Source organism: Camelina sativa, chromosome 1 (assembly GCF_030686135.1).
Source record: "Camelina sativa cultivar CO46 ecotype springtype chromosome 1, ASM3068613v1".
Classification (NCBI taxonomy): domain Eukaryota; kingdom Viridiplantae; phylum Streptophyta; class Magnoliopsida; order Brassicales; family Brassicaceae; genus Camelina; species Camelina sativa.
In genome coordinates this window covers 1,394,094-1,412,940 of record NC_141880.1, presented here as the reverse complement: position 1 = coordinate 1,412,940, position 18,847 = coordinate 1,394,094, and the positions used below count along the sequence as shown (strand labels likewise).

At 35.8% G+C, this 18,847-nt stretch overlaps 5 protein-coding genes and 2 pseudogenes across 8 annotated transcripts; 4 read left to right on the top strand and 3 right to left on the bottom strand.

Moving 5' to 3' along the window:
- The first annotated feature begins 76 nt into the window (after positions 1-76).
- On the top strand, positions 77-3,121 carry LOC104700138 (inositol phosphorylceramide glucuronosyltransferase 1). 2 transcript variants are annotated; one of them, XM_010415636.3, is made up of 9 exons: positions 77-414; positions 522-642; positions 726-1,075; positions 1,239-1,346; positions 1,450-1,584; positions 1,671-1,808; positions 1,900-2,185; positions 2,379-2,502; positions 2,759-3,121. In XM_010415636.3, the coding sequence occupies exons 1-9, from the start codon at positions 172-174 to the stop codon at positions 2,898-2,900; spliced, it is 1,647 nt and encodes a 548-aa protein (XP_010413938.2). In that variant the 5' UTR covers positions 77-171; the 3' UTR covers positions 2,901-3,121. The 2 variants fall into 2 exon arrangements, with proteins under 2 accessions (XP_010413938.2, XP_087310759.1); XM_087454633.1 differs by lacking the exons at positions 77-414; positions 522-642 and having other exon boundaries at positions 942-1,075; positions 1,163-1,346.
- Positions 3,122-3,140: 19 nt separating this feature from the next.
- Positions 3,141-3,936, bottom strand: LOC104700047 (kunitz trypsin inhibitor 6 pseudogene; annotated as a pseudogene). The gene has a single exon (XR_015559977.1). The product of XR_015559977.1 is annotated as a kunitz trypsin inhibitor 6 pseudogene (transcript).
- A 1,200-nt stretch (positions 3,937-5,136) lies between these two features.
- LOC104699969 (kunitz trypsin inhibitor 6 pseudogene) lies at positions 5,137-5,961 on the bottom strand (annotated as a pseudogene). The gene has a single exon (XR_015595126.1). The product of XR_015595126.1 is annotated as a kunitz trypsin inhibitor 6 pseudogene (transcript).
- A 599-nt stretch (positions 5,962-6,560) lies between these two features.
- On the top strand, positions 6,561-8,215 carry LOC104699886 (uncharacterized). Its single transcript, XM_010415315.3, has 2 exons — positions 6,561-7,230; positions 7,377-8,215. Exons 1-2 carry the CDS (start codon positions 6,961-6,963, stop codon positions 7,890-7,892), a joined length of 786 nt encoding a protein of 261 aa, XP_010413617.1. The 5' UTR covers positions 6,561-6,960; the 3' UTR covers positions 7,893-8,215.
- Positions 8,216-8,387: 172 nt separating this feature from the next.
- On the bottom strand, positions 8,388-9,459 carry LOC109132567 (uncharacterized). The gene is made up of 2 exons (XM_019244267.2): positions 9,241-9,459; positions 8,388-9,126 (listed from the first exon to the last, which is right to left on the bottom strand). Exons 1-2 carry the CDS (start codon positions 9,309-9,311, stop codon positions 8,907-8,909), a joined length of 291 nt encoding a protein of 96 aa, XP_019099812.1. The 5' UTR covers positions 9,312-9,459; the 3' UTR covers positions 8,388-8,906.
- A 3,052-nt stretch (positions 9,460-12,511) lies between these two features.
- LOC104699797 (GDSL esterase/lipase LTL1) lies at positions 12,512-15,477 on the top strand. The gene is made up of 5 exons (XM_010415218.3): positions 12,512-12,921; positions 13,043-13,170; positions 13,501-13,743; positions 14,186-14,438; positions 14,989-15,477. The coding sequence occupies exons 1-5, from the start codon at positions 12,681-12,683 to the stop codon at positions 15,222-15,224; spliced, it is 1,101 nt and encodes a 366-aa protein (XP_010413520.1). The 5' UTR covers positions 12,512-12,680; the 3' UTR covers positions 15,225-15,477.
- Positions 15,478-17,651: 2,174 nt separating this feature from the next.
- On the top strand, positions 17,652-18,660 carry LOC104699653 (two-component response regulator ARR22-like). The gene is made up of 2 exons (XM_010415027.3): positions 17,652-18,127; positions 18,269-18,660. The coding sequence occupies exons 1-2, from the start codon at positions 17,885-17,887 to the stop codon at positions 18,443-18,445; spliced, it is 420 nt and encodes a 139-aa protein (XP_010413329.1). The 5' UTR covers positions 17,652-17,884; the 3' UTR covers positions 18,446-18,660.
- The last annotated feature ends 187 nt before the right edge of the window (positions 18,661-18,847 follow it).

Sequence of the window (18,847 nt, the reverse complement as noted above, 5' to 3'; positions counted from 1 at the left end):
TCTATTTCACAAGTGTTTGAAACCAATGGACCAAATGAAATTTCACTGCCGGTCGAACCGGTTCAAATTTTATTGCAACGAGAGTCCGAAGCAAATGCATTGACTTGCTTCTTCTTCTCAACTCTCAAGGCTCTGGAGTCTGGACTACTACTGTCACGTGATCCCGAATCCATGATGAGACTCAACTCGAGTTTCTGGGTTCTCCTCTTCTCAATCACGCTTCTTTCAATCCAATTCAAGGCTTCGTTTGGATCCGCATCAACTAAGGAAGCTTACGTCACACTTTTGTATGGAGATGAGTTCTTATTGGGTGTTAGGGTATTGGGCAAATCGATCCGAGACACTGGATCCAACAAGGACATGGTCGTTTTGGTCTCTGATGGTGTTTCAGACTACTCTAAGAAGCTACTCAAGGTTTGGGTTATATAACCTTTCTATTCCTAGAAGCTTTAAAGATCTTTAAAAAAGAGAAGGCTTTCTATGTTTGAGTTATTAAAGGCTAGATTTTTGATTATATGTAGGCTGATGGATGGAAGATAGAGAAGATTAGTTTATTGGCAAATCCAAACCAAGTTCATCCCAAGAGATTCTGGGGTGTTTACACTAAGCTGAAAATATTTAACATGACTGATTACAAGAAAGGTAAGTGATTTGTGTCCTGCAATCTTAGAGCTTTTTTTTCCTTGTGTTTATGTTTATCTGTCACTGTTTTTGTTTTGTTACAGTTGTGTATCTAGATGCTGATACTATTGTGGTAAAGAACATTGATGATATGTTTAAGTGCTCCAAGTTTTGTGCTAATTTGAAGCACTCTGAGAGGCTGAACTCTGGGGTTATGGTTGTTGAGCCCTCTGAAGCTTTGTTCAATGATATGATGATGAAAGTCAAGACTTTGTCGTCTTATACTGGTGGAGATCAAGGGTTCTTGAATTCCTATTATCCAGACTTTCCGAATGCTCGTGTTTTTGATCCTAGTTTATCCCCTGAAGCCATGAAAACAAGACCAGTTCCTAAAATGGAAAGGCTATCTACGTTATACAATGCTGATGTTGGTCTTTATATGCTTGCTAACAAGGTATATTCAATTTGAAATTTGTATTTAAGCTAATCTTTATTTTGATTACATGTCTGTTGATGTTACTTTTACTTTTCTCTTCCCAAGCTAAGGGATGTGAGCTGGAATGTGTGTGGCCTAGTTTTGGTTATTTAGAAGCTTAAGATTCTCATTATTTATGTAGTGGATGGTCGATGACAGCAAGCTTCACATTATTCACTACACTCTCGGCCCTCTTAAGCCTTGGGATTGGTGGACAGCATGGCTCGTGAAACCTGTTGAAGCGTGGCATGTAGGTATTCCTGTTCGTGATTGTATATTTATTCTCATTATATCTTGAAAATTGAGTTCCTTGGAGTGATATTCTAAGTTATGTTTCATCTGGACAACTGCAGAGCATTAGGGTAAGGCTTGAGGAGACTCTTCCTGGGACTGGAGGTGGAAAAACCCCAAATGATGAATTCATGGTCAAGTTCCTTTTCTTGTTACCACTTTTTGGGCTTTCATTCTGCCTTTATCGTTCAATACAGGTTAGACTTCTTGTTCTTCCCAACGATTTCTGTCATCTCAGCTAAATTCATCTCTTTTGGATCTCAGTTACATTTTTATACTGCAGGGACGTGACTTCTTGGGTTCAGTGTGCAGGAGCTCATTGTGCATTCAGATTAGACATCTTTATTACAAAGTTAGATCTAACGGAACAGTTGGTTATAGTGGTGTGTCAACATTGTCTACCATGAATCCCAGTTATCAAGTTAGTTTTCATTTTCTAGATCATTTTTAGCCCATAATTGTTTACTTGCCTGCCTTTTTGCTTTTCTAATGTTCAATCTTTATCACTACAGCTGCACACTGGTTCACATTCTAAGGTTCCTCAATACTTACGGGCAGTTTCAGTTGCAGTCTGTTTTGTGGCTGCTTTGACATCCATTGGCGTTTCCTTCATGTTTGTGCCAAGGCAGATCATGCCATGGACTGGCTTGATTCTGATATATGAGTGGACATTTACAATCTTCTTCCTTTTCTATGGTAGCTTTCTACTTCTAGTGTATCAATATGGCAAGAATATCGCAGTTCAAACAGGATCTTTTTCATCACAAACAGAGTCGTCATTGGATGATTCGGGAAAAGGTATGGACATGTTGAAATCATAATATCAATATCAGTGGCATTCTCTGCAAAAAGAATGTATAAATACCATAATTTACTCTCTCTCTCTTTCGCCAAGTCTACTCATTATGTGGGACTATACCTCCCCAGAGACACAAATGTCTTTCTCAGTATATTTTTTTTGTTATCACTAACTTGTTTGACAAATCAACAGGTCATCAGCGGGGAGATGCGTCTTTTGACTTTACTACATGCTATTATGGATTAGGGATGGCATTTCTGGCTGTTGCTGCCATTTCTTTGCCCTACATTTTAGGGGTCACCGCTTTATTTTTGAGGTAACTTTCTTCACATTGGCTGTATCTTTAGCTTCAAGAACCAACCCATAACTTTAACATCATCCGCTGATAAGGAAATCTTAATTCATTTGCTTATGTTCCTCACCTGGGAATGTGTAGCTCATTCTCATAAATTGTTGTTGATTCATCATACTCTTGGTTCTTGGATTTGAGTGAATTGGGACCTGGCAGGAGGAAAATTTGTTTCACTTGTTTATATATACTAACTGGCTGGTATCTGTTACATATTGAGCAGGTTAGGTCTGATGATAGCCGTAGCCATGGTTCTAGTTTCGTTCATGACATATGCTTCAGAGCACCTCGCAATCAGATGGTTCCTCAAAGGTCTAGAAAACCGTGACACGACGAGAACAAAGTCAATCTGCTTCCTCTGCTGACACACACACACACACCACACAAACAAACAAAAAAAGCGTGTCACAATGTTGTTACTCACAACACAAATTGTGATCTCTTTATTCTGTATTAGGATAACTCCGAGTTTTGTTCCCTCTTGAGTTTTCTTCTTCAAATTATGTGACTACTTAAATTAGAGAAATAACATGAATACGCAACAAATTAATGAACCAACTTATGATCTATTGATTCTGTTAAGATATGACCTCCGAGTTCTGTTCTTTCTTGTGTTATTATATCATATACTATTGCGTATTCATGTTCTTACAACAAGTTTTATTTTGTTTTGGAAGTGAAAACATTACATCAAAAGGAAGAGTTGCCTTAACTTATAGTCGTCAGGTTCTTGTAAAAATAAATCTCCATCTCGCCAGACATCCTCTTCGATAGCAACCTATATATAGGATATTCGTTGCTCAAACTGATAGTGGTTTGATAGTCACGGTCACCGTCACGGAAAGTGAACTTGTAGTATTCGTTAGTCTGATGGATGGCGAATGTACTGTCATTGTTTGACGTAGATTCAGATCCGTTGAGGACTACTTCACCTTCTAAAGCGGTTCTCTGAACTACTCTCCAAAATCCGGATTCACCGCAGTGAGGGGGATCTACGAACTTGATCTTAAGTTTGGCTGATTCACGTACGACATCTGACTTGGATAGCAATACAAACATAACTTGTGTGGGTGCTGACATGTTTGGATTGGTGACCATTAACGGTTGTTGTGGGCATGAGTTGGGATCACTAGATCCCCGTTTCATTCGGCATATCCACAAGTTGTAGTCCGACGTCATGAAGCTGATGTAATACGGCACGTTGGGCTTAACCGGATCTCCTTCGCCATCGTAAACCACGTCGGTCCCTTCACCAGCAACACCAGATGTTTTTGTTATTGCAACGAGCAAGAAAGAGAGGAGCATCAACCGGAATGTTTTCATCTTTGTGTTGTTTTCTGTTTCTCTTGCTTTCGTGTTCTTGCGTTGATTAGTTTCTTTTATAGAGATTAACACCCATTGTTTTTAGTCTTCACATATTGAACTTTGCTTCTTAAAGCTTCTAAAACATTTCTTTTTTCCTTACTATCTGGATCTTGTTTACGAGGTGGATCTAAGTCAAAGCTACATACCAGTTAAGAAATTATTAAACACGCTCCACAAGAGCTTATTAGTGTTATAATTTGTTAACTTCCAATATAACGTGATATTATATGACCATTTGAGATGATGATATTAGCTCACGAAGAGATGGCGACTAAAAAATGTCATAAATAATGTGACGTATGTACAATATACAACCAACTGACAATGAATTGGCCACATAATGTATCATTCAATGTTTTTAACTTTTATCTCACGTCACTTCCTATATAAGACTCTTTTCACATATAGATGGTGAATGCATGCATGTACAAAATAGATGGTGAATGCATGCATGTACAAAATAGATGGTGAATGCATGCATGTACAAAGTGCAAACTTACATTTATAAAGACTTAGATAATAATGGCTTCGATACCAATCATAAACACTTCTTTTCCCCTAAAAATATGGAGATTACAAGTGTTTTTTTTTTCTTTTTTCAATGCCACTTGCTAATTGAGAAAGAATTTAAACACGTTTCATGGCGGTGATCGAGGGAGTAATTTTGAGTGGACTTTCTGATTGACCAAAGATAAATAAATTATTGATGATTCATCATATATACTCTTGTTCTTGGATTTGAGTGGATTTGGATCTGTCAGGATGAAATTTTGTTTCACTTGTTTATGTATACTAACCGGCTAGTTTCTGCTATATATTGAGCACGTTAGGTCTGATGATAGCCGTAGAACCAAGTCAATCTGCTTCCTCTGTTGACACACACAAACACACACACACACACACACAAAAGCGTGTCTCAATGTAACTCACAACACCGGTTATGAGTTATGATCTCTTAATAATTACGTTAGGATAACTCCGAGTTTTGTTCTTTTCTTGTGTTTTTTGTTCTAAATGATTTTGGTTCCTTAATTCATCACGTAGTTGTAGGCTTGTAGCCCATATGATAAATTATAACAAATTTTAATTTGCAAGAGTCGATTAACCTTTATGCAAATGGCATTTAGTAATATATTGGGAAGAAAAAGCAACTTAAAGTAGAGTAACAACATGAATACGCAACAAAAGAAACCAACTTATGATCTCTTCATTCTGTTAAGATCATATGACTCCAAGTTTTGTTCTTTCTTGTGTTATTATATAATTTATTATTGCGTATTCATGTTCTTACAACAAGTTTTATAATAATTTTGAAAAGAGAACATTACATCAAAAAGGCCAGCGAAAATTTGCCTTAACTTATAGTACTCATGTTCTTGTAAAAATAAATCTCCATCTCGCCAGACAACCTCTTCGATAGCAACCTATATACAGGATATTCGTTGGTCAAACTGATACTGGTTTGATAGTCACCGGTGTCGTCGTCACCGAAAGTGAACTTGTAGTATTCGTTAGTTTTATGGATGGCGAACGTACTGTCATTGTTTGACTTAGACTTAGATCCGTTGAGGACTACTTCACCTTCTAAAGAGCCTCTCTGGACAACTCTCCAAAACCCGGATTCACCGCAGTGACGGGGATTCACGAACTTGATCTTAAGTTTGGCTGATTCACGTACGACATCTGACTTGGATAGCAATACAAACATAACTTGTGTGGGTGCTGACATGTTTGGATTGGTGACCATTAACGGTTGTTGTGGGCATGAGTTGGGATCACTAGATCCCCATTTCATTCGGCATATCCACATGTTGTAGTCAGACGTCATGAAGCTGATGTAATATGGCACGTTGGGCTTAACCGGATCTCCTTCGCCATCATAAACCACGTCGGTCCCCTCACCAACCACACCGGATGTTGTTGTTATCGCAACGAGCATAAGAGAGATCATCATCATCCGGAATGTTTTCATCTTTGTATTGTTTTCTGTTTTTCTCTTGCTTTTTTGGTGTGTTCTCTCGTACTTGAGGTCCTTTTTATAGAGAATATGGAAATAGTGGGTCGGGTACAATACCCATTCTTTGCCGCCTTCACATGTTGAACTTGCTTCTTAAAGCTTCTAAACACTTTATTTTTTCCTAACTATATGGATCTTGTTTACGAGGTGCCGAGGTGGATCGATCTAAGTCAAAGCTAACGAACTAGTTAATTAAGAAACGATTAAGTTTGTAGTGTTAAGTTTCATTAACTTCCAATATAACGTGAATTGATCTGTATATATGACTATATAAACTTTATATATATGACCGTTTTCCTACAATCTTATACTATTATTTTCGAAGTTAATGGTGAATGCATATGTACAAAGTACAGACTTACATTTATAGAGATTGGAAAAATAACGGCTTCAATGCCACTCATAAACACTTATTTCCCCCTAAAAATACGGAGATTACAAGTGGATTATTCGTCAATGCCACGTACTAATTGAGAAACACACACTTTTGGTGGAGATCGAGCGAGTAAACTGGAGTGGACTTTCTTATTGACCAAAGATATATAAATAAATCAGCACAATATATATAATAATATATGTCAAGTGTAATTTTCCTTTAGACGTTATCCACGAATTAAAAGAGGTGAGAGAATAACACACTGCGAGTAAATTCTTACGTGTGCTCCGACCACGTAATTTAAGATTATCATACGATTTGAGAGACTTTTGATCGTTGAGATCGATATTGTATCTGAAAAATGGAATCAGTCATGTTCATCAAGAAAGTAAACCAAGAAATTTAAGTTCCGGTTTGGTTTAGGCTTTGATTTCGGTTAAGTGATAACCATTGATTCGATAGTTGAGGTTCGGTTTAGTTTGCCGTTTTCGTTTCAATCTCTATCACTGTTCTTTACTTACTTCTTTTAGGACCAAGGAGATTAAAAGCGAAGGAACAGAGTTTGTGGCGTGGAGGGGCAAGATTTGATTTTTTTTTTTTTTCGTTCTCAGTTTGGTTCTTCTGAATTGAGTTTATTAATGTAAACGGTAATAATCATCGATTGTATATGGCGAATCTGCTGTATCTTCAGCTTTCTTCTTGCGTTGTCAGAGGCAGATTCTGTTCTATGAACTGCGATTTTGATCTCTGCCCAAGTATCTTGAGCCGGGGCTCCTTTGATTGCCGCGCTTCTCGCAGACCTAGCTGGGAGGAGGAGCTATTCCGCGACGAAGGGTTTGCTCGATTCGAGTTTGGGAACCGTAAGAAGAAGAAGCCGTGGTGGGTCGATGATGATTGGATGGATGAAGAAGAAGATGACTGGACTATGGTTTTTGAGGTATTTGCTTCTTCTTCCTTTTGGGAAATTTTTCACTAATCGAATTTAATCAGTGAAGTTGCTCACTTTGAATTCATAAAGGTTTTGTTTTGTTGTTAGCTCTGTTTAGCCAATTTAGGAGGTTTTTGTTGTTGTTGTAATTGCAGTTATTTAGGACTTTGAGTTGGATGCTTGCACCCATTGGCATGTCATTGCTTCTTGGAACAGATTCAAACGCGGGTTTAATGGCATTAGCAGTTCCTTTAGTACAGTCTGTGTTGTCTCTTGTGGTTAGTAAGGTCTGGAGCAGCCCAAGCATTAGACCTATGAAAAGAAGCAGAAGAGATACCTTTTCAAGATCTGGGAGTGTAGGTAGTGCAAGAACAAGGAAAGGTAAGCAAGGAGAAAACATGAGGGGGGGTGTGGATAAGGGAGGATACAAGTCATGGATGGTAGGAGATGCTGATTCTAACAGCATGGGTACTGTCTATGGAGGATGGGATGATCTAGACACGCTAAGGGAGATTAGAAATGACTATCCGTCAAACGAGAATGTTCGTCCAAAGCAACAGTTTGAAAGAAATGCTAGTCGCCGGTGGAGAGTTAAGGAGAAGCCATTGCTCTTGAGGATGCTTATTGCTGCCTTCCCTTTTTTGGGTTCATGGACCAAATTGTTATTTTGACGAGGGGTTTATCTAAGTCCTTATAGCTCGGAGAAGTACTGTTTTCACGTGGGTTGTTAAAGGACAAGAGTTTCTCTCTTGATTGGTCATCAAAGAAATTCAATCGTCCTGAAATCCTAAAGGTTAGCTTTCAATTATCTTGGAACGTAGAAGTTAGAAAACACCCCCTTACTTGTGATAACTATGCATATTCTTTGTAAGTTGAGAATATATACCTGTCAGAGATTTGTGTTTCCATATGTGTAATAGTTCTGTTTTGTATAGCCGAATTAGTATCTTCCATTTTAATATAATCAGCACCAGTAATTGGTGATGGCGCACCAGATGCTACTGAGTACTGATACTATTCATTAGTATGTGAGATTTAAGATTACATAATCTTCTACTTTATCTAGTCAGGGAGCAATACTGCTAGAATATATGCTTTCACGTTTATTTGTTTTTTCTTAGTGATAGTAACCAATGGCCTCATGATAAGTATCTTTGATAAAGACCTTTTTAAGAATAAAGAACAATATCAATTTATTGGGAATCCTTAAGTTAGCAAGTTTCTTTAGAACGAAACAGGAATACATATCGAGGCTGAGAAAATAATATACAGTAAATAGTTAACCCACAATATATGCTTCACTAACCTTCACTATATTATGGAGATCGTAGTCTAAAGTGAGTTACATCTTTTGTTAACTCAAACTTATGAGTACATCTACTCCAATGATCAGCAACCCCTACCCTAGTCTATTTGAACTAGGTAGAGAGCTTTACATGTAATTTGATTTACTGTTGTGTGGATAAATAGAAGTTTCAAAGTGACAGGAATATTGGCATGTGCTAATTGTTTGCTCTGTGACAACAAAGAAGTTACATCTGAAAACATAATCTAGGTAGGGGTTTATATGTCATCTAAGCATTATCTTTTTGGTTTCTCTTCTATAATTTATTGTCTGGATATAGAGTCTTTTAGGCTTCATGGTGATAAAGACTAACCCAAAACTAGATTGTAATTAGGAAAAATTATGGAGAAGTAGGAGGATCGAACTTGTAGTGTTTGTCGATGAAAAGTGATACATCCCAAGTGCAGCTAAGTCCCTTGGGGATGGTCACAAGATCTCCTGCACCAAACTCTACAAACTCAGATGACCCTTTTGGATACACCTTCACCTTTCCCTTCACTAAATAGCATGTCTCTCTTTCTTCAAATACCAATGCATATTTCCCGGGCTGACAAGACCATCTATTTGTCAGAGAAATCCATCATGTTATTACCAATATTATAAGGAATGGAAAAAGGGAAAATCGTTGTGGTTAGTAGTGATAGGAGCAGAGCCTGTGCATGTTTGATACTTACTTAGGCCATGACATGACTCCAAGATCAGATAACTTTCTGCTTGAAGGGTTGCGTTCGATTGCAATATTCATTTTGAAAGAGGAATAAGGTGAGAATTCGACGATGTTTATATATTGTTAGATAGAACAGAAAGAAACAGTGAGAAAGAAGGATAGGAAGAAAGTAGGTATATGAGATGTATTTATATGGTGAAGGACAGAGTAGTTGGTCTGCATGTGTATGTATATATAAAAACAGGTATGAATAAAGTGGCTTCTTCTTTTTTCCATTCTAAATGAAAGGGATAAGAGGAGAGAGGAATCTTTAAAGGAACAGTTTGACCCAGGATGGATACAAAACAAAGTCAGTAAATACATTCATTAAGCTGCTTTTTTAAGACAGTCATTGTAGAAGTATATAATATTTCAAATTCTCTAGTTTTCTAGTTTTCTTGATTTCATTAACCTGATTAAGAAACTTTCTTCTCTAGAAGGCAAAATGCTATTTAGTCTCTCTACAAAGCTTTAATGATAAAATCCAGATCGAGTCTCCAACCACATGGACCCCTTCTGTTTTGTCCCTGCGCCCATTATGCTTTCCTTTTCACAGTCTTTAGGAGTAACAGGGTATTCTTAGCTGAAACTCAGACTATTCTCCGGACAACATAGCCTCCATGTGCATTCTGAGTGATCAAATGGGTACAGTCGAGAGGATAAAATAGGATCTGACTTTTTCAGCTGTTATGCACACTATTCACTCGGATTTGTGTAGCTTGAGATCAGTTATTACAGGTTATATATAAGTTATTCAGCTGTTGCGATTGCATTATTAATCTTGGTATCTGGATTTGTGTAGCTTTAAAATCAGTTTACACGGTAACTAATAGATGTTTGTGTATGTGTGTGTGTGAAGATTGTTCATATCGTCCGTATATTGATTATATGGTTTTGGTTTTTAGTTTCGAGAATGTTTGACTGATTCTTCAGAGGAAGATATGTGATAATTCCGGACATTGATTTGTGTAGCCCACCGCAAGTTTGGCTGCTTCCTCAACTGGCTCTGTTTGTTTTTCATACTAACATGTCATGGCATGTGAGAATTAGTGCTCTTAATATAATGAATCTCCTAATATATGCATGCAAAAATATCACATATCCTCAGTATTTTCAAATTTAAGTCTCTCTGACAACAGTAATATGAACAAGTGATAAGTAGCTGCAGCTAAGTTCAGATATAGAATGAAAACAAAAATGTTAATGTGAACACACACACACCTTATGAATTTGGAAACAGGGTCTTGCTTTGATTTTGGTCTAGTCATCATATTCACACATCGAAAGCCTTTGTTTTGTTTCTAGCTGTCTCTTTAACACTCAGATCTCCAAGAGAGTTTGTAGACAAAAGCTTGGTGTTTTTACTGGACAGTCAAGCTACAAAGCCTTACAACACAGCGCCATAACGACGTTGTTTTTTTGGTGACGTTAGTTGGGAAGGCAAGGACCTTTGAAACGTGACGTTTTGTGCAGTTACCTACGGGATGAAAACGTTGTCGTTTACGTATCTCGACTCGAATTGTTGTAAAGCCTGGTCCACGATTTAAATCAGACCCAAATTCGATCAGATCTGAACCGTAGTTGACCAAACCAACCCCCACAGTTCTTTGGGCCCATATCAATCCTTGATTTTTTTTTTCTTTTTGTTTTTTAAGACTTCTCTTTACAAAAACAACATTTGAAATTTCTGAGTTGGTCCATTTTTCGTTACTGATGGACATCATTTAATTTTTATCTTTCTTCGAAATGAAGAAATTGATATTTTTCACCTTTGGGGTAGCTAAGAATTAAATAGCTGGAAAAGGTTGGTATGAGGCCTATGAGTGACTTGGAGATGAGATATTTTACTGTATCTTTATATGTATTCTTCTTCAAAAACTCATCAATCATGATGCAGTGGGTTAGGGTAGCTTCATCATGTTAATTTATGAAATGAGCTGGTCAAGTTGGTAGATCTCTTAATTTCACTTCTATCTCTCTCTCTCTCTCTATTCAATAAATATATATATATATATATTTTTTTTTTTTTGATAGAAAACTACACAGAGAAAACAAGACATAAGAAAAGTCTAATCTTGATCCTTGATCTGATGAATTTATACTTAATTTTGCCATTATATATATGCATGGTGTTTTCTTAACACAATTATTTTAATGTTCCTGCCATTAATAAACGTAAGGTATAGTTATATGGATTATTTAACTAAAAGTACTAGTGCATATAATGTAATGTAAGCTTTGTTCTTTACCAAATTAAATGTAGACATCAAATGTTTTGTAATTTTTAATACTAGAAAGCAATAACCCGCATTTCAAGAAATAATAGTACTATAGAATAACACACAACATCTTCGAATAACACTAGAAAATGAATACTTTTATAAAGTAGCATGGTATCGAACACGACCCATTCCATTGACATTAATGACGCTAGTCTCTAATTGTTATGACACTTTGTTTGTGTTTTAATTTCTGAATGCTTTATTTATGTAATCTTCCAGCTTCCAAAATTCGTGGCTAGGTTGTACACTTTAAAAACGATAGCGTTTAGGGGAGGCATGTAATTAACCACACATCAGGTTGTTGTAAACGTTTACCTAAATTATATACAAAAAAACAAATTAACTTTCATAATTGAACTTTTAATTAGATGGAATATCGAGTTTGACATAAGCCAATACATAAGTGAAGTCTAATTTAGTTTTTTTCCTCATCCAATAGATAAGTGAAGTCTAATTAATATAGATGTTTCACGTACGTAACCAAGTAGTTTGACATATATATATGGTTGGTTATATACAAGTAATATAGTTTCGTTGGAGTCTAATTATATTGGAGACCGTCAAGTCACTGCATCTCGATTTGTGATATTGGGTAAGCACAACACTACACAGATGTGTCGACGAACGGTAAAAAAAAAAAAAAAAAAAAAAAAAAAAAACGAATCTAAGTGATTGTAACAGCAGTTTCTAACATATTTTCCCCAAATCGATTAGCTGAATATCATTGGATCGATCTACTACATACCTAATCACTTCAAAACTGACACCATTGATATCAGTATGATTAACATCCAATCAAAACACATTATACACACAAGATAATTCCATTTTAGGAGAAGAAGCAATAGTACAATTCCTAACATTTATTACATCCAAACAACAAACAAGACCAATTTTCATTGTGTATTAGTTGGCAGCCTCTATTAATGTCACTCTTCTTAAAGAAATTAAAAACTCACACCAACAAAAATAAAAATAAAAACGAGACATATACATTTATACACAACTAACCCTTGTCAGTGTATATATAACACACCCTGCCTCCATATGCTCTCATATCATACGTCAACTTTAAAAATAATTTCTTCTCATTCGTCCGCTAGTCCTAGTCTCTCTCTCCATAACTATGGATATCAAATTTTCTTCACTAGGGTTTATAATTTCACTATTCTTCATTGTTACTTTCCTTGCACCACAAGTCAAATCGAGGGCTTTCTTCGTCTTTGGTGACTCTCTGGTCGACAACGGAAACAATGATTACCTCGTTACCACTGCCCGCGCTGACAATTACCCGTATGGTATCGACTACCCGACCCGTAGACCCACCGGACGTTTCTCTAACGGTCTTAACATTCCCGATATTATCAGTAAGCATACATATATTTGTTTCAAGCATGGTTATATTAATAATTAATTAATATACGATAATGTTTCTCCAAATCAATAATCTTTAATGACTGTTTTTGATACGTATCTCTCTACAACTAGGTGAGGCTATTGGCATGCCGTCGACATTACCGTACCTTAGCCCGCAACTCACCGGAGAAAATCTTCTCGTCGGCGCTAATTTCGCCTCCGCCGGAATTGGAATCCTCAACGACACTGGAATTCAATTCGTAAGCAAACTTCGATAGTTTTTTTTTAAAATATTTCATTGAATAACGCATTTTAGGTGTTGGGATATAATTCTTAAAAGACATTTTTACCCTCTTATATTATCTCTCGTGTCGAGGGCACTATGTACCTGAGAATACGAATTTTAAAAGACTGAGGGTATATCCGTCTTTTATGAGTGACACCAGGAAAACCCAATAAACACGTGATTGTCTTTAAATACTCTAATAATACTTTTGACTATCCGTTTTTGAGTTTAAACGCTACCGTTTTCTCCCGTCGTAATTTAAAAAAAAAAGCTCATTGCTGATTTTATGTGTTTTGTTTGGCAGATAAACATAATTAGGATCTTTAAACAGTTCGAATACTTCGAACAGTACCAGCAACGAGTGAGTGCATTGATCGGACCAGAAGCTACACAACAGCTAGTTAACCAGGCTCTTGTCCTAATCACACTGGGTGGTAATGATTTCGTCAACAATTATTATCTAATCCCGTTTTCCGCTCGTTCTCGCCAATTCGCGTTACCGGACTACGTTGTGTATCTCATTTCCGAATACGCAAAGATTCTTAGAGTAAGAAAAATTTATATTCTACATTCTATATATTTTCACGTGTATGCCGATTTAATTGAGAGTCATGCAGATATAAATGGGGACTTACACGAAATTAGCTAAACTCATCGAATCTCTATTCTTGCATTACTATCATTTAGTAGCTTACTATATTGTTCTCTCACTATAGGACATTGCATTTAATAAGTGAGTGACCCCAAATAATTTATTTCTATATCACTATGTAGTTAATGCCATGATTCTCTTGGAAAGAGGGAACATAACGTACATAAACCATGATGGTCTATTTAGTCTAGAATGTAATAATAATTAGTAGTTTTAATGACTTTTTCCTTTACATTAGTAGTTTAGAATGTAATAATAATTAATGATGATCTATTTAGTCTTCCTTTCATAGTGCATGACTATAATATTTCTTCCTCTTTTGTTTTCATGGCAAAAGAGACTCTACGAACTGGGGGCAAGACGAGTTTTAGTAACTGGAACTGGTGCGATGGGATGTGCACCCGCGGAACTGGCTCAGCATAGCCGAAATGGCGAGTGCTATGGCGCTCTCCAAACAGCAGCCGCTTTGTTCAATCCTCGATTAGTTGATTTGATCGCATCAGTCAATGCTGAAATTGGTCAAGACGTTTTTGTGGCTGCCAATTCCTATCAAATGAACATGGATTATCTATCTAATCCGGAACAATTCGGTAACTATAACCCATCTCTTTTGCTAATAAATTATATCGTTAGAAATGTTTAATAATATATACTTTCGAAAATGTCTTGAAGGGTTTAGTTATGAATTTCAAATTAGAGAAAAATTATTAGCCCGTCAATCAAAGATTGGACTAATAAGATTCGATAAAGCATAAAAGGACCATCTTTTTGGAGTAATGATATATATATATGTAGTATATATGTTTTGTCGTATCACTGTATGGGTACGAAAACTTATAAATGAGCACGACCACTTTCTAGAACCATGTTATACATGACATTGATTTTTCACACTTTTTGAAATAAAATAAAAATTATTTAGATAAGTTATTAATACGTATGTGTCGATTTCTATACGTAAGCAGTATCATTCAACAGGAAATGTTTAACAAAAGGACTTGTCTGGTCTTTAATATATAGGGTACCTTTTGTTTTCCGTAATCTATCTCAATCGAAAATATTCGTATAAGATATATGTCTGGATTCGACGTATTAAAAAACTATAATTTGATAATCTCGTGTGTGTGTGTGTATTTGTAGGGTTTGTGACATCGAAGGTGGCATGTTGTGGACAAGGACCATACAATGGCATAGGACTATGCACGCCAGTCTCGAATTTGTGTCCTAACAGAGACTTATATGCGTTTTGGGATGCGTTTCACCCGACAGAGAAAGCCAATAGGATCATCGTTAATCAAATCCTGACCGGCTCCGCCAAGTATATGCACCCTATGAACCTTAGCACCGCCATGCTCTTGGATTCTTCAAGAATCTAGTTTAAGTGTGATTTCTTTCAAGCAAATGTCAAGGTCGTCCTTTCTTTTGTAGTTTGCATTGTTGTTGCTGTGTCGGTTAGTAAGTTTGATGGCAATAATTAGTTCAATTAAGAGAGTTTTATTTGTCGGGGATGTGGTCGGGGATGCCTTTGCTTGTTGTACTCTCTCCGTTAGCTTAGTTTTAGTGCTTTTTGGTGTGTGTCCCAATTATCATGTAATATTTTGAGTGATTGATATATGTTTTTCTTTCCTAGATGATTATATACTGATTCAGCTCTATATACATGAACTACAAGCGTTAGACTTGTATAAGTATCGATCGATCTAATTCGGTCGGAACAAAAAGAAAAAAAGGATTTGATAAAAAAAAGATCTTTTAAAAAATAAATCAGTACTAAAATAATTATTGATATTATGATGGTATGGCTAACTCACGTGCAAAAACTGAAGCTTTTAGATTCACAGAGTAGCTGATTTAAATTGAAAAGATTGAGACTCACTGAGTGACTATGTCGAGGAAAATTAAGAGTGGGCAGCACATGACTTAGTCCTCTTCAGTTCAAAGGCAACCGACTCTTTTGTTTCCTCTTTATCCTGGAGTAAAAAAAGAATAGTAAAATTTGCATAATCATCTTGATTTGTCTATTTTTCTCAACATGGGGGTGGGGAGACACAACTTAAGTCTTATTTATCTCTTTGCCGGAAGTAATTGTAAACTCTACACGAAATATCTATGTACACTGTTGCATGTTGTTACAGTGATATGTGTCTGCGTACTTTCCGAAAAAATTCTTGTCGCTATACATTACTGTCGATGTGGTAATGAATCATTTAATATGCCTAAGGAGGGAAGAAGAAAGAGTACACAGAAGAAGTTTGTTGAGGCATTATTCCGCAGACATTGAAATGTGAATAATGGAATTGAGTTCTAGTTGGTGGAGTGGGTGAAATCTTTATGTACCCCTCCCTTGTATTTAAAACTTACTAACAAATTTAATGTATAAGTTTTATATGCTTTCTTTCACCACTATTGACATTTATTGATCGACCCTATCAAACCCATATACATACAATGTAGAATCCAATTTTATTTTATTTTTATAAATAAAGTATAATATACTACTATTTAAAACATGAATGGACCATTGGTGTACTTCATATTAAAAGTTTAGGGCCTCATTCGTATTGGGCCCAATGGGCTATTAAAACAGTTTCACGGTTGTGTTTTTTTCTTTTTCTTTTCTTTCTTTGGTTAACTTGGACAATAGAGAGATTTTAAATTCAAATAAATTAACCCATTTGTTTAGTAAATGCATAATTAAGGCGATCATAGAGCTTCCAGCCAAAGGTGTGACTGCAATGGCCAATGAATGATCGTGGGTGTGTGTTTGGAAGCTGGATCCAACGAGTGTTTGGAAGCTGGATCCAACGAGTGTTTGGAAACTCAAATCTTATTTTTGTCCATCTACACTACAACATCCCCGTGATGTAACCAGAGTCTTGCCATAATGCAGCCAATAGAGTAGAAATTTTAAGCCTTCCATCGTTTCTTCAATATAAATGAAGAAACGAATGTTTGGAGAAGCTCTTTATAGTTTCTTCAACACTTAAGATAATTTCATTAAAATAATTTAATAAAGCATGCAGAATTCACTAAAGATAACCAATGTAATCAAATTATCAATGTCAAATTAAGGTAACCAAAGAGCCTCCGTCAATTTAATAAACGCGCCACCATAAAACAATAAACAATAACAAATACGCAATGCATAAATTTTTAAAAATCTTAAGTAAAGTATGATGTTTTTGTTTCTTTTCTTTTTTTACATATGTTTACTAGCCACTTTTTCCATAAGAAGCCATAAGGAACACGAAACTGCAAACTGACATTAAGTAGTAGATTTTGCTGGGTTTACAACTTGTATGCTTAATTTGCTTAAGCATTATCCTCTATGCTTTTTATAAAGTACTCTATGGGAATATTTCTCTTTATATATATATATGTTCGCGCATGGATTTTGTAGTGATCTTATTGATATTTACCGTTCAACGAAACCTTTAACCCAACAAACAGAAGGATGAAAGTATCTGAACTTGATTACATTTCTTTTGTCTAAAATAACATACTTTCTTTACGCTAAACAATATGGACGAAGTTAATAAAAAGAATATAGAATCTTAGTATGATCTAGAATTACTTAAAGATGTATTTTTTTCGTTTTCACTTGCATTTCTTACACATTCTTTAAATTTTGTTCATATAATTGTTCTCATATAATTAGTTAGTTAAACAACTCAGTTAGAATAATGTAGGATATATATTTCAGCAAAATTCATGTAAAAAGATGCTTTTCTTTGTCACGTTTAAGGATATGTTTTCTTTTCACCTTTTGTCTCGACTATAAAAAATCGATCATTGTCTACGTTCTTAAGACACAATTCACTGTCTTCTTTAGAATCCACAATCGTAAGCCACTTTTTCATTCTTCATATGTAATATCTATGTAATATAAAATATATATATATATATATACTTAAACACCTAGCTATATGTACAGACACGAAAGCATAAGCGCACACATAAACATGCATGCATTATAGTTCTATACTGTTTAATTTGGTTCTTTTTTTTTTGTGAAAATTTTCAAAAACAAAAAAAAATGTCGGAGGTGAGAGATATCGAGCAAATCAAGCCAACAAAGACGAAGAAGATCCTAAACGTGCTGATCGTCGATGATGATGCAATAAACCGTAGACTCCACGCGAGGATCATCAATCTGATAGGAGGAGTTTCTCAGACGGCAGAAAATGGTGAGGAGGCAGTGATTCTCCACCGCGACGGCAATGCATCCTTCGACCTTATCCTAATGGATAAGGAAATGCCCGAGACGGATGGTGCTTCGGTACAATATAATGATTTTAGCTTGCTTACGAATTAACAGACAATTTAAGTGGCTCGAATCATCACTACACTACTCAATCTCCTCTTTGATATATAGTTTTTCTTTTTCTTTTTGTGTTCTCTATTGGTTTTAATTAATTAGGCAACTAAGAAGCTAAGAGAAATGAAAGTGACGTCAATGATCATTGGGGTGACGACTCTAGCTGATAATGAAGAGAAGCGTGCGGCTTTTATGGAAGCTGGACTTAACCATTGCTTGGCAAAACCCTTATCCAAGGAAAATCTCCTCCCTCTCATTAACCACCTCTTGGATGCTTAATGGTTGACGTAGATCGTCTCATTATGTATCTATGTTTTCTATCCTGACAAAATAAACGTCTACACATACACGTGTATATGACATATATCTGCATGTGTTTCGTTTGAAATTTAATTAGGGTTATTCATATCTATGTTTGATATTTCTTCTATCGTCCGAGATGAATCATGTAACTCGTTTCGTTTCGCTTATATAAAAAAGGTTTACTGAATGAATTAATATACTCATATTACGGTATCATATCATATGTATACATACAGCACATGCAATATCCATATCAACTATTTATCAAAAAAACATCTACAGTACATATCAACTTTAAATAAAAACTCGTACATATTCTCAAGATCCACTTTAAATTTTAAATAACTACTAATAATGTGTGTATTGCCACTGATTTCA

Bases quoted from the DNA above. Each gene is read 5' to 3' on its own strand.
- LOC104700138 (XM_010415636.3), top strand. From the start codon at position 172: ATGATGAGACTCAACTCGAGTTTCTGGGTTCTCCTCTTCTCAATCACG. The intron at 643-725 runs GTAAGTGATTTG...GTTTTGTTACAG, and splicing joins CATGACTGATTACAAGAAAG to TTGTGTATCTAGATGCTGAT. The intron at 2,503-2,758 runs GTAACTTTCTTC...CATATTGAGCAG, and splicing joins GTCACCGCTTTATTTTTGAG to GTTAGGTCTGATGATAGCCG.
- LOC104699886 (XM_010415315.3), top strand. From the start codon at position 6,961: ATGGCGAATCTGCTGTATCTTCAGCTTTCTTCTTGCGTTGTCAGAGGC. The intron at 7,231-7,376 runs GTATTTGCTTCT...TTGTAATTGCAG, and splicing joins ACTGGACTATGGTTTTTGAG to TTATTTAGGACTTTGAGTTG.
- LOC109132567 (XM_019244267.2), bottom strand. From the start codon at position 9,311: ATGAATATTGCAATCGAACGCAACCCTTCAAGCAGAAAGTTATCTGAT. The intron at 9,127-9,240 runs GTAAGTATCAAA...TCTGACAAATAG, and splicing joins GGAGTCATGTCATGGCCTAA to ATGGTCTTGTCAGCCCGGGA.
- LOC104699797 (XM_010415218.3), top strand. From the start codon at position 12,681: ATGGATATCAAATTTTCTTCACTAGGGTTTATAATTTCACTATTCTTC. The intron at 13,171-13,500 runs GTAAGCAAACTT...TTTGTTTGGCAG, and splicing joins ACGACACTGGAATTCAATTC to ATAAACATAATTAGGATCTT. The intron at 14,439-14,988 runs GTAACTATAACC...GTGTATTTGTAG, and splicing joins ATCTAATCCGGAACAATTCG to GGTTTGTGACATCGAAGGTG.
- LOC104699653 (XM_010415027.3), top strand. From the start codon at position 17,885: ATGTCGGAGGTGAGAGATATCGAGCAAATCAAGCCAACAAAGACGAAG. The intron at 18,128-18,268 runs GTACAATATAAT...TTAATTAATTAG, and splicing joins CCGAGACGGATGGTGCTTCG to GCAACTAAGAAGCTAAGAGA.